The sequence below is a fragment of the Astatotilapia calliptera genome, chromosome 2 (genome assembly GCF_964374335.1).
Source record: "Astatotilapia calliptera chromosome 2, fAstCal68.1, whole genome shotgun sequence".
Taxonomy (NCBI): Eukaryota; Metazoa; Chordata; class Actinopteri; order Cichliformes; family Cichlidae; genus Astatotilapia; species Astatotilapia calliptera.
In genome coordinates, this window is record NC_137423.1 from 31,506,625 (window position 1) to 31,519,272 (window position 12,648).

The following is a 12,648-nucleotide window of genomic DNA, read 5'->3' on the forward strand; positions in this document are numbered from 1 at the left end:
ATAGGCACTGATGACACAGGCTCTTAAACTGAGTGCTGATAACAAGCTGTATGTTCCTTTTCCCTTTTTTGGATGAGGAATGTTTTAAAAAAATAGTTTTGAGTTGTCCGACCTTAGAACAGCTTTCATTATAAGAGCTTTAACCTCGGAAACATTTTATGTCTGTCAAACTGTGTTTTTTATGGATTAGCAATTTGTGGCATTTTTTTAATGGATTTAACTAAAGAAGTATCCAAAGAAAAACCCTGACCTTCAGAAAGACTGAAGAACTATTGCTCAAGAGCACGTAAAAAAAAATCACAAGAAGGTCTGGCTGATCGGAAGCTAAAAAAAATAGGATTGGACTTTTGAGGCTTTTGTTGTTGTTTGTTGTTTCAGATCCACTTGCGCAGTAATAAGGTCACAAGCATCACAGAAAAATCTTTATTACAGGAAACAGATCCTTGAACCAAAAGTGCCACGGGGAACATTAGCAAACGAAAACAAACATAAAAACAAGGAGTGCTGAAAGTTTTCTGGAAATTTTTGGCAGAACAGAAGCTGACATACATGTATATATATATATGACCAATCATATTTACAACTAACTGAGTTACGCTTCAGCGGGAAATCTACGTCGTAACTTACAACGTAACCTGACGTGCAGCTCTGGAATAATGCAACTACAGGTCAGGTCGACTCTGATCGCCGTGGAAGATTAAGTTGTGATGTAGATTTTTAGCTGAAGCATGATTAAGGCGTAATGCACGGTTACTGTCATATGTACAACTAATAAAAACGCTTTCTTTACATACAAAAACCTGATTTTTTAAATGTATTTCCAATACTTCAGTTTAAAAAAAAAAACTTTGCTTAACAGTTACAAATGAGTAATATTAAACTTGTAACACATAAAATTCTTCAATTATGAACAATCCCAGCTGTCTCTATATACTCAGCTGAAGAGCTTAAAACTAAACATCTTCACACAAACACACGTCTTTTGTTCTGATTAAGCTCACAATGTTACGCATTAGGATGCAGGTCTTTCCTCACTGCTTGAAACAAATGACACATATTGCTCCATTTATCCTAAACCCCAGTGGAATAGCAACACAAACATCCTTGGTGTGATTGTCAGCATGTTTGCACGTGGATGTGAGCACAATACAGAGAGAAGACAAACATTCATGAACATCTACGTCGACCATTTGTCACCAGCCCTGAAATAGACGCAGTTAAATGAACCAATGTAAGAAATCACACGAACAGAAAAGAAGGGGGCATTAGAGGTGTTAATGAAAGCGCACCTCAGTCTGAACGTTTCCCTTGACAAGGTCTTTAATCACAGCGGTGAAAATCACTGATGAAGCGCTGTCTTTGTGTTCTCCGACTACATCAACGTCCAGCTCTCCTCCTTCTTCTTCCTCACCTTCTGAAGACTCTGTCCACGTGATGGTCACCGGTTCAGGGATGGGACTGGAGCCTCCAATCACATCGATGACCTCATCTTTGACAACGTCCCAGCTTCCATTTGCAGACTGTGAGGGTGAAACAGAAGGCTGCAGGTCAGCAAACACAGTCGGCGCTCTTCTGCTCTGAGTCTGAATCTCTTCTTTTATCTCAAAGTTTTCGTCGTCTCCATCCACATCGATGATCTCATCAGCGCTGCTCTGTACTTCCTCATCTGTCAGACTTCCCTCAGCTAGTCTGAGTTCACTCCACGGGAGATTTTCTTTTTCTTCTTGTAAACAGGCTCCGGTCGGAGAAACAGTCTCTACATCGATTGTCTCCTCAGGATCTGTGGCTCCTAGTTTAGAGGTAAAGTCTGCAGGTTCAGAGGTGGGTGGCTGTGTCGGTGTCTCAAAGCAAGCCCTCTTGGCCACGGTGGCGTTATCACTCGTATCCTCGTCTGACTCTGCTCCCCTCTTCTGTCCCCTCCTCGTAGCCCCCCCCACCTCTTCGTGTGACTGTACAGCCAACTCCTCCTCACGTCTCTCCTGGTTTTTCTCAAGTTGTTCATCCGCAACACAGAAATCTGCAGGCTGTGCCAGAATGGGTGGTTTTGAACACTCTCTGTTAGATGAGCTGAGAGGGTCATTTTTCCTGGGTCTGCCCCTACTTCTGCGCCCTGATTGAACTGCTGAGGGTAGGCGTTTGGCTGTAAGTGGCTCCTCGAGGAAGGGTAAAGCATCCTGTAAAACAGATTCACCTTAATGAACTATAAAAGTACAAAACAATAGTCTAAACATGGAAAATACTGAAAACAGTGCTACCCTTCAGCCTCCTATTACATGCAACCTATGGTATAAAGCTTTCCTTCTTAACTGACTGCATTCACAAGATTTTCAGAAAACTTGACCCATGACCTTGACTGTGAGGTCGAGGTTACGAAATCTGTACTCGTCCGAGACTTTTAGTAGATACACCACTGAGCCTTTTATGACTGAGTGGGGGAAAAATCCACGTGTGGTAACTTTAAATATCTGTCAGCATTCAAACGTTAGCAGTTGTCACAAACTGGCTCAAAGTAGCAGTATTTGGGATGCACCGTCTGGTAATCACAGAGTCTCACACGCTGTGGGGATTTTTACAGCGTTTTTAAGGTCTATGTCCTAATAGTATACAATTAAAGTTTAAACTTACTAGTTCATTATAAATGCAAACCTAGCTTCTGCTAAAGGTACTGTGTAAGCATGCAGTAGTATAGCCATTCTTAAACAAGCAAAGCATCATGCAGGAGTTGAGGCTTTGGGGTTAACTGGTTTGAATCTTCTATTAAATTTAGGATAGTTTTGATTTAACCGGAAAATAATCCTCTGCATCGGCAGCTTTGACATTTGGAGTTCCACAGGGATCTATCTAGGGGCCTATTTGTTTTCTTTATTACGCTCTGTCTAGGTCATATTACTCATCCGCACATTTCTTTTCATCGCTATGCAGATTTACCTTGGAATCAGGAAGATCGCTGACCCATAAGAAGGCTCAGTGAGTACATTTTGCACGTCCCACAGTTTCTTAGAGTTAAACAAATCCAAACCAGGGGAAATATTATTTGGCCATCCACTATAAACTGACAGTTTGAAGGATAATCTGGGCTCATTAACTCCTTTTATTAAAACACAGGTTAAAAACCTCCCAAATAATAATCATTGATTTATAATTTGGATAATCTCCCTGATATAGACAATGGAAATATTAATGCAACCTTTTTGGTTTTAAATGTGCTATAAAAATACAGTTTACTTACATATTTAATTACTGTTATTATTCACTTACTTAGCAGGTGACAGACGGCAAAATTAAACGATCTGCCAGTTAGCTATTTGAAATATTTCCCACCTTGCCTTTCAGATTCTGACAGATGTGTCGCGGCGTTGCCACTTTGACCGGCAGCAGTTCTCTCCTCTCCAGGTTCACCACAGGAATCTGCTTTAGCTGATTCTCTTTTCTGGCATGAGGGTTTCTGTTCACCGCATCGTCTGGCTTCCTCACCTTCACCTTCTTCTTCTCTAGTGAGAACAGATAAGGCTTTTGCCTTCTTTTGTTCTGTCGTTTTGAAGTCGGTCTAGTTTCCTCTATGTGTTTGGGGGAAACGGTGCGGCCAGCGTGGGCCTTGCGTGACTGTGAGCGGCTCTCTTGAGACTCGTTTTCATCAATGTGCAGCTCAGGTGTTTGAGAGCACTCAATTCTGTGGGTGCTCCTTTGTAGTTGAGGCATGTAGGGGTTTGTAGTGTGATCTTTGTTTTTTTTGTAAGTGTTCATGAGAGTGAGAGGTTGGCAGGACTCTGTGGAGCTCACACCACTCGTCTCCATCTCCTCTCTTGCACGACAGCTTTCAACATGCTGCTCAAACGACTGCAGGAAGTGGTCCAGCATGTCACCCAGCTCTCCCTCGCACGGCCGCTCTAGAACTGGCACCACACCATTTGTAGAACTGGAGCGACCAGCTGCTCCTGCAACAACTGCAACCTCAGTGGATTCATGGAGCTCAGAAGAAAGGCTCTGCGGTTTGTTTTGGGATGAGGTGATTTCAGAAGAGGCAGAGGCGCCAGTGTTGCTACCTGCTGGAAGGGGATGCTGAGCACGTGAAGCGCTGCCTTTGTTGTTTGGTAAAATATCGAGTCCCATCATCACTTCCTCCAGAAGACGATCGATCTGCTCAGGCTGCTCCTCATGAGGTGGTGGGGCTGGGACAGGAAGACAGGATGGTGGAGAGGAGGCTGCAGGCGATGGCAGGTGGGGAGATGGAGAAGCCTGGAAGGAGTGGCTGGAGGTAGATAGAGTATGTGCATTGGTAAACTGCATAGGTGTGGGAAAACAGGAAGCCGATGTTGCTGTTTTGGCTCTGGACCTTCGTGGCCTCCGCACAGGAAGACTGCCCTGCAAACAAGGACAGGTCACAATGTTTGAAAGAAGCAGCAAATGTAACATCCTGTTTTAAATCTGAATTCTCATTTTTGGGTGTAAAAACCCTCAAAGGTTTAGTTTTGAGCTCCCAGACCCTATAATTTTATTTAATTACAGCTTTTGACACTCTATAGATGCCACAAACAGGACACTCATTCGCTTACCTGTTCAAACTGTTGCCCCGTATTTTTCCTTCCACGCTGAGTGGTGCTTCCTCCGACCTCACCAGACTGCAGCACATCTCCAACTTGGCTTAATGCCCACGCTATGCCACGCCCTCTTTTCCTCTCACAGCGTGCACCCTTTTTCACAACCTCTCTGGTCTGCAGGCACAGCTTCCTCCCAGCAGCTCCGCCTCCCTGACCCGTCCTGGGCGTCCTCATGCCCCACCTGAGCAAGAACAACTTCTGCAACCTGCTCACCCCCACCTCCTGCACCATTTGAGTTAATCCTCCCCGACCACGCCCTCTCCCTCCTGCTCGTGGTCTCCCACGCTTCTCCTCGCCCATCTCGGCTCTCCTGGCACCTCCAACCCCGAACCTTCGCCTGCGGCCTGCTCTCCCCCTGCGGGGCTCCTCCTCATTGTCAGGGTTCAGAAAGTAGCTGATGAATCCTGGGATGTTGCCTTGAAACTGTTTAAACTGCTCTTCCTCCCATTCTTCCGCCACTGTGACATCTTGGTCAGCCCATCCGCTCTGGGGGTCAGCATTACAGATGGTTGTCTGGCTCATAAAATGAGGGAGGGATGGGGGGGCAGATGTGTACGGCTGGGTCACAACAGCAACAGGTGTGCTTTCAGCTTCAGGTATAGAACCTAAGGGAGCAGAGGATATCTGAGGTGTTAGTTCATTTGGAGGGTAGAGGACAGACACAGGGCAAATCTGAGGGGGAACAAGTAGGGGGTCTGAGTGCTGTATACTCTGCAGAGCACTCATATCGATGGTCTCAAACGATACTGCTGGGTGAGCAGGTGGAGCTGTGTTTATCTGCAGCTCGTCTGTTTGAGTGCACACATCCTTCCCGCCATTTGACATCATCTCTTTCCACAGAAAAGTGCTCCCATCCCTCACCTCTCTCCTCCACCTGCTCGGTCTCTCCTCACTCTCAAACATCAGAGGCTCCGTCTGCACTCCTATTTCGGCGCACTGCCCGACCCCATCCCTGCTCTTACACTCCCTTTTCGTCACCTCCACCAACCCGTGGATGCCCAGGTTGGCCGCAGCAGAAATAGCCTGTTGCTTCTCCCTCTCACCCTCCCCAGCCATCTCTCCAGAGTATAGAAGCCTGACCAAGTGGAGCAAGGTGCAGGCACCCAGAGCCCGAAACTCCAAGAGGCGACTCTGCCCCGCAGCGGGAGTCGGTGTGGAGGACAGAGCGGAGGAGATGTGGGGGCTGATAGCTGACAGAATACAGCTGTGTGCGGGTATAGACACCCCTGCAAGACAGGGAGAAATGACAAAAACAAAACCTTTAAAAGCAAAACTAACACATGCAAAATTTTGTTTTGGGTTTTTTGTGTATGTGTGTCTCATACCTTCTGCCTTAAGCAGAGTGTCACAGAACTGGCTGCACTGTTGTTGTCTCTGCAGCTCAGTGAGGAGGAGGGTATCAAACCCTGGTTTTTGGTAGCACCACATTTCCCCATCCACTTCAGAAGGGGAGCAGAGAGGAGTGGAAACGGAAGGTGACATGTGTGTGGAGTGTGAAGCAAATATCCCTGCTCACCTGGACATTAGCACAATAAATGCTTCGATATTGTGGACAAAAACACACTTTTTGAGTTTGAAATTTTTGCACATTAAAACAGAGATTTTTGAGGTCGAGCTTTCTTTCTCCTTTATCAGCAGCTTTATAGTTTATTATTATGTATAGTGTGGATTAATGGGCAATCTTAAATATTTCTTGCAGCAATAAATAGTCTTTGAGCACATTTAAACTCGAGTCATGTGGGGCCAGCTCAAAGCCCGCGCGCTGGTTAGTATCAGAGGACTAGCTAGCAGTGAACTCCAAACAGACTACACAGAGAAAAGAGTTGTACTAGCTTAGTTAACATGTTACAGACCGCTAAACGTCTGTTCTAACATCACCTTCCAGCATATCTGGCCTGTTTTAACCACGCTCTCCCGGCTTGCTAATTAAAGCTGCTGTTAAAGTCGGCCATGTGACAGACACCTGGTTTACTCACCGTCTGCGGGCCTGAAAACTCTCTACAGATCCACTATCGAGGCACAAAATAAAACCGTTTCTTTTTTAAAAATAAATGTACTTCACAAAATATATTTAACGGACAGCATTTTATTGGGCTGTTTTTTGTCCGATTTTAGTGCGGTCAGCCGCAGGTCAACGTTGTCATCAGAGGAAACGGTGCAGTCTTCCGCTTCGCCGCTAGGGGGCGGCAGCGTCACCGCACAGACGCCACGGCCACCCCCCAAGGAAAAAAAAAACAGCCGGCCAAAGATACACAAACACATTACAAAGAGAGAGCATTCACTGCTGGCACCTCCGTCTTCGTCAAATGGCACCAGAAACTAGTGGAAGAGTAAGCGATAGATAGATAGATAGATAGATAGATAGATAGATAGATAGATAGATAGATAGATAGATAGATAGATAGATAGATAGATAGATAGATAGATAGATAGATAGATAGATAGATAGATAGATAGATAGATAGATAGATAGTATTTTCTTTTCATTTCACAGTTAAATTAGATTGTATTATAGTTTAATTCGTTGAGTTAACTGCTTTATTATTAGTATTATTAGTATTATCATATTTATATGCGTTTTGTAATATTCTGTTTGTGTTTTTAGCACACTTTTTTGCAGTAATAATAATAATAATAATAATAATAATAATAATAATAATAATAACAACACAATTCAACCACAGCTGATTTCACTCTTTAACACATGGATTTGTTCAGTTGTTATTACATTACATGACATTTTAAAATGGCACAGACACATAACAGTTAAAAGTTACCACTCAACTTTTTCACCGTCTAATGTGAGATAAACAATTTTTATGAGGGACCTTGGCTAGTAAGCATATCAATATAAAATTATTTTTATCCACCAGTAGGTTTTGAAGTAGGATGTAATCCTACATCTCTCGCTCTCTAAGCATATATTTATATACAGTGATAGCAATGAGTAATGAGCACAAGAGATGCATTTATAGGGGAAACACTCACGGAGAGAATCGTGAATATTTTCTACTTATGAACAGAGGAGCTGGATTTTAGTGGTGAGAGGTAGAAAAGTACATTAACTCCACTGGAAGGTTAAAGGATAGATTCATATTTTTTCAAGTCTATAAAGCATTTTCAGCTGTGAAAGGCTGAAGGTGATGGGGGACACAATTTACACCTTTTACTTTGTCTAAAAAAATAAACTCTGCCGTTAAGATGAGGTCAAAATGAGGCTTCAGAAGCCTGAGTTAGACAATTCAAGCTGGTTTTGTTCAAACGTTACATTCTTTAGAGTAATAAATTCCCTCTAAGTGCTTCCTGGACAGTGTTTGCGTAGAGCTGGGATAGTAACACAAATCAGGAAAAGGGAGACTACAGGACTGCGATGCTGGAACATCACTGTTTGACTTTTCCACCTCGGACGACTGACACTTTATTTAACGTACAGGAAAAGCACATTTGCTGTTCAGTGCAGAGAGAAAACCAGGCCAAGCATTTAAAATCATAAGTGCTTCACTCTACAAATCGCACAGACACATTTTCTGCTTTAAAAAAAATGTATAAAACTGGTAGTGATTTATACATTTTGAGCGCCATGCAAGAACCTTCAGTGCAAATAACAAAATCTTCCAAAAGTTGTAAAAAATAATTGTAATTTCACTTTTATTCGTTTCATAAGAGAAACAAAAGCTGGAGCACACTGAATATTTAAATGGATTTTAAAGAAACCTGATTCAGCTGCTGAAATAAAATTTTCATCCATTATATTTTATTTTAAGAGGGACAGAGGACCGGCAGGGAAATGTCTCCCACTCAAATATTAGTATGTGCTCTTTTAATCCAAGAGCAGCGTGTGGTCCCCCTGGAGTCCTTCTTTTCTACATTCCAGTTCACGTTGTGCCGTTGTCTCTGTGCACGTCAATATGGACTTCCTCAAATGACGAGGGGGTGATCAGACCAAAAAGCTCGGTAGAGGACGTTGTGTCCACTCGGGGTGGAGTCGGTCGCGGCCAGCGCTCATTAAACTTGACAAAGAAGAGCGGGTCTTTGAAGGGCCCCCCGTAGATGATGGCTTGCATCAGGTAGACGAGAGCTACCACCATGGAACTGATGAGAAAGAAGGGGATGAAGGGCCTCAGGTGGTGCCACGCTACCCTGATCCCATATCCCAGGCCACCGAGCCCGCTCTGCCCACCAGTGTGGGTGGTGTGGCGGGAGGAATCTGGGTCTGGAGTATGTTCAGGGGACTCGTTATCCGAGTTCGAAGCGGATGGACCAGGGACGCTGAGTGTATCCATGAGCCAAATCAAAGCTGGTCCGTTGCTCTATCTGCTTGTATGGTCACGCATAGTCCTCCACAGATCACCTCTAGGGAGTATAAGGAAGGAAGCGTAAAGCCACACATAAAATCCCAGTGGTGTGGTGTCCCTGTGATGAATCCAGCTCTACATTCCTCTCTCGATCACGTACAGTATTCCCTTGGTCCTCCCAGCGGGTTTTTTCCCCCCTCCGATATGGTGTGCAGGAGTTAAATGCTGGTGCTTCTATCTGAGCGTTAGTGAGGAAACGAGGAACAGCGGAGGAGCCCTAAATAGAAATGACACCGAATGATAGGACACCATGAAGGAGAGGGGGAGAATCTGCTGCGTTTGGTGGTCTCAGGTTTAAAGAGCGGTGTGTGTGTGTCTGCACCAGCTGCACAGGTTGCAAGCATTACACACATGCAGTGAGTAACCCAGACAGGCGCACATCTGAGTCAGATAGCTGCTTGCAACAGCTGTGCAGTTAATTCCAGCTCTAATATTAAAGCTGTAAGCAAGGAGTTCAGCTATAAATGTTGCTATAAGATTACCTTCATAAACTGGAAATTCTTTGAGATATTTACATGCCGGTTATATTGCCTTTCCTATCATGAATGAGGAGCCTGCTAATTTTGGCAAGGGAACTTCACAGGGCTCCGTGTCGAAAGGATAGATTTACTATTTCTTTTTCCCTCCTCAGTATGTCTTAAAGCAGCACTCACATGTCCACATATACATTTCAGGACTCATTTGTCACTGTGATTCTTTCCTTGTAGCTTTATAGCTGTGAACAAAGTCTAAAACCTTTGTAGCAGAAGATTTCTTTCATGATTTCTCCTTTGCAGCTGAGTGAGTAAATAAAAAGAATAAATCAATATGTATATAATAATTGAAGAGAAATTACTGTTGGTGCCCATCAATCTGGGAAGGCTCATCAGGTCATTTCCAAACAATTTAATAATTTATTCACAAGTGAGAAACACTAAAGAAAGCTGCCAATCCTCCCAGGAGTGGATGTCCCACGAGACTTAACTCAAGATCAGACCTTGCAGTGCTCTGAGAAACTGCAATAAAGCCCATCAAGAGCTATATCTTAAACTTCACAGGTCTCAGCATTTTAAATGTTAAAGCGATCCAAAGTATTCTAGAGTCAAATGTGAGTCTGCCTGTGCAGCAACTACAGGGAGTGCAGAATTATTAGGCAAGTTGTATTTTTGAGGAATAATTTTATTATTGAACAACAACCATGTTCTCAATGAACCCAAAAAACGCATTAATTTCAAAGCTGAATGTTTTTGGAAGTAGTTTTTAGTTTGTTTTTAGTTTTAGCTATTTTAGGGGGATATCTGTGTGTGCAGGTGACTATTACTGTGCATAATTATTAGGCAACTTAACAAAAAACAAATATATACCCATTTCAATTATTTATTTTTACCAGTGACACCAATATAACATCTCCACATTCACAAACATACATTTCTGACAAAAACAAATCAGCGACCAATATAGCCACCTTTCTTTGCAAGGACACTCAAAAGCCTGCCATCCATGGATTCTGCCAGTGTTTTGATCTGTTCACCATCAACATTGCGTGCAGCAGCAACCACAGCCTCCCAGACACTGTTCAGAGAGGTGTACTGTTTTCCCTCCTTGTAAATCTCACATTTGATGATGGACCACAGGTTCTCAATGGGGTTCAGATCAGGTGAGTCGGACAGGAGCTCTCTGCCCTTTACCAATCCAGCCACAGGCCCATCCATCTGGCCCATCAAGACTCACTCTCATTTCATCAGTCCATAAAACCTTAGAAAAATCAGTCTTGAGATATTTCTTGGCCCAGTCTTGATGTTTCAGTTTGTGTGTCTTGTTCAGTGGTGGTCGTCTTTCAGCCTTTCTTACCTTGGCCATGTCTCTGAGTATTGCACACCTTGTGCTTTTGGGCACTCCAGTGATGTTGCAGCTCTGAAATATGGCCAAACTGGTGGCAAGTGGCATCTTGGCAGCTGCACGCTTGACTTTTCACAGTTCATGGGCAGTTATTGGTTTTTCCACACGCTTCTTGCGACCCTGTTGACTATTTTGAATGAAACGCTTGATTGTTCGATGATCACGCTTCAGAAGCTTTGCAATTTTGAGACTGCTGCATCCCTCTGCAAGATATCTCACTATTTTTGACTTTTCTGAGCCTGTCAAGTCCTTCTTTTGACCCATTTTGCAAAAGGAAAGGAAGTTGCCTAATAATTATGCACACCTGATATAGGGTGTTGATGTCATTAGACCACATCCCTTCTCATTACAGAGATGCACATCACCTAATATGCTTAATTGGTAGTAGGCTTTCGAGCCTATACAGCTTGGAGTAAGACAACATGCATGAAGAGGATGATGTGGACAAAATACTCATTTGCCTAATAATTCTGCACTCCCTGTATAGCTTGGCACAAGTTGACCAAGCACAGCAGCAAATCTACAACAGAATGGCTGAAAAGTAAAGAATCGAGTTGTTGCAACAGCCCAGTAAAAGTCCAAACCTCAGCCTGACTGAAATGCTGTGGTGGGACCTTAAAAGAGCCGTGCATAAACGAACGCCTGCAAACCTCAATGAACTGAAGCAATGCTGTAAAGAAGAGCGGGCCAAAATTCTGTTACAGTGACGTGAGAGACAGATGAAGTCATACAGAAAACTCCTTACTGCTGCTAAAGGTGGTTCTACGAGCTACTGAATCATGGAGCATGCTTAGGTTTTCACACACTGCTTCTGCAGTTTAGCTTCATTTTTGTTCAATTTCAGCAGTGATGGCTGTTTCTAGCTAATGTCAAGACCTGTTAAAGAAGATAAGTAGAAGTGAAAGAGGTTTTGCTTTATTTATTTTTTTAACCAAAATTCTCAAATTGCATATCAATCTGTCTTATACATTTCAGGATAAGGGGGCATTGGAGTCTAGCTCAGGTGCCCTTGGCTAATAGGCAGGATGCACTCTGAACAGGTTGCCAGTCTATTGTGGGGCTTTATACCTTTTACACGCTTAAAAACTCAAATCAGGCCTACTTCTCAAAACTTAAAATACATGTAGGCATTTTTGGCACATCTCTCATAAATCATTAATCTGTAGCTTCCCTTGTAAACAGGACTCTGTGGCTTTTAAAAGTGAAAATGACTGCTTGAGATTGAGAGATGAAAGCAGGAGTATTATGTGTATGCTGGTGTGATTCAAACTGTTACAACTAAAAGTAAAGAGATTCAAGAATGAATAAATTGTTTAGTAGCTACTACAAAAAGCATGTGAACCTCCACACTATAGAATAAAACTCCCTCACAGTGCTAAAACACCACTAACATGCCCTCACTGGCTGTCTTCCTGCACCTTGTGTATTCAATTTAAGGTTAATTTTATATTCCAAGCAGACGCATGCACATCATACCTTAACTAATATCAAACTTTCACACCGACATCTGCTCATAGCCCTCGTGATCCAGCAGCTGCTTCTCAACCAGCCCACGATGCATTTCAGATGCGCTGCATACTTGAAACACCTAAACATATCCACAGACAACCAACTGTATCTTTGACATGTTTGGAAGCAAACACACGCACACCTTCAGGACACTACCCTCCTGTCAACATGCTGCTCTGTGTGTAACCAGAGACAAACAGCAAAGCCGAGAACGTCAACGCTCGCCCGGCCTCCAGCTTTACTGTGGCGCTTGAAGGTTAGCTGGCTTTAATAAGGCTTGAGCACAAGGCGTGAGCAGTTTGAGGTCT

At 43.4% G+C, this 12,648-nt stretch overlaps 1 protein-coding gene across 2 annotated transcripts; it reads right to left on the bottom strand.

Annotated features, from left to right (window-relative positions):
• Positions 1-1,059: 1,059 nt before the first annotated feature.
• Positions 1,060-6,710, bottom strand: LOC113037638 (uncharacterized). Of its 2 annotated transcripts, XM_080288988.1 has the most exons (6): positions 6,575-6,710; positions 5,924-6,114; positions 4,554-5,824; positions 3,322-4,362; positions 1,290-2,174; positions 1,060-1,202 (listed from the first exon to the last, which is right to left on the bottom strand). In XM_080288988.1, the coding sequence occupies exons 2-6, from the start codon at positions 6,078-6,080 to the stop codon at positions 1,194-1,196; spliced, it is 3,363 nt and encodes a 1,120-aa protein (XP_080145114.1). In that variant the 5' UTR covers positions 6,081-6,114; positions 6,575-6,710; the 3' UTR covers positions 1,060-1,193. The 2 variants fall into 2 exon arrangements, with proteins under 2 accessions (XP_080145114.1, XP_026050709.2); XM_026194924.2 differs by having other exon boundaries at positions 1,124-2,174.
• Between the last annotated feature and the right edge of the window lie 5,938 nt (positions 6,711-12,648).

Bases quoted from the DNA above. Each gene is read 5' to 3' on its own strand.
- LOC113037638 (XM_026194924.2), bottom strand. From the start codon at position 6,080: ATGTCACCTTCCGTTTCCACTCCTCTCTGCTCCCCTTCTGAAGTGGAT. The intron at 5,825-5,923 runs GTATGAGACACA...CCTGTCTTGCAG, and splicing joins CACTCTGCTTAAGGCAGAAG to GGGTGTCTATACCCGCACAC. The intron at 2,175-3,321 runs GTGGGAAATATT...TCTGTTTTACAG, and splicing joins GTCAGAATCTGAAAGGCAAG to GATGCTTTACCCTTCCTCGA.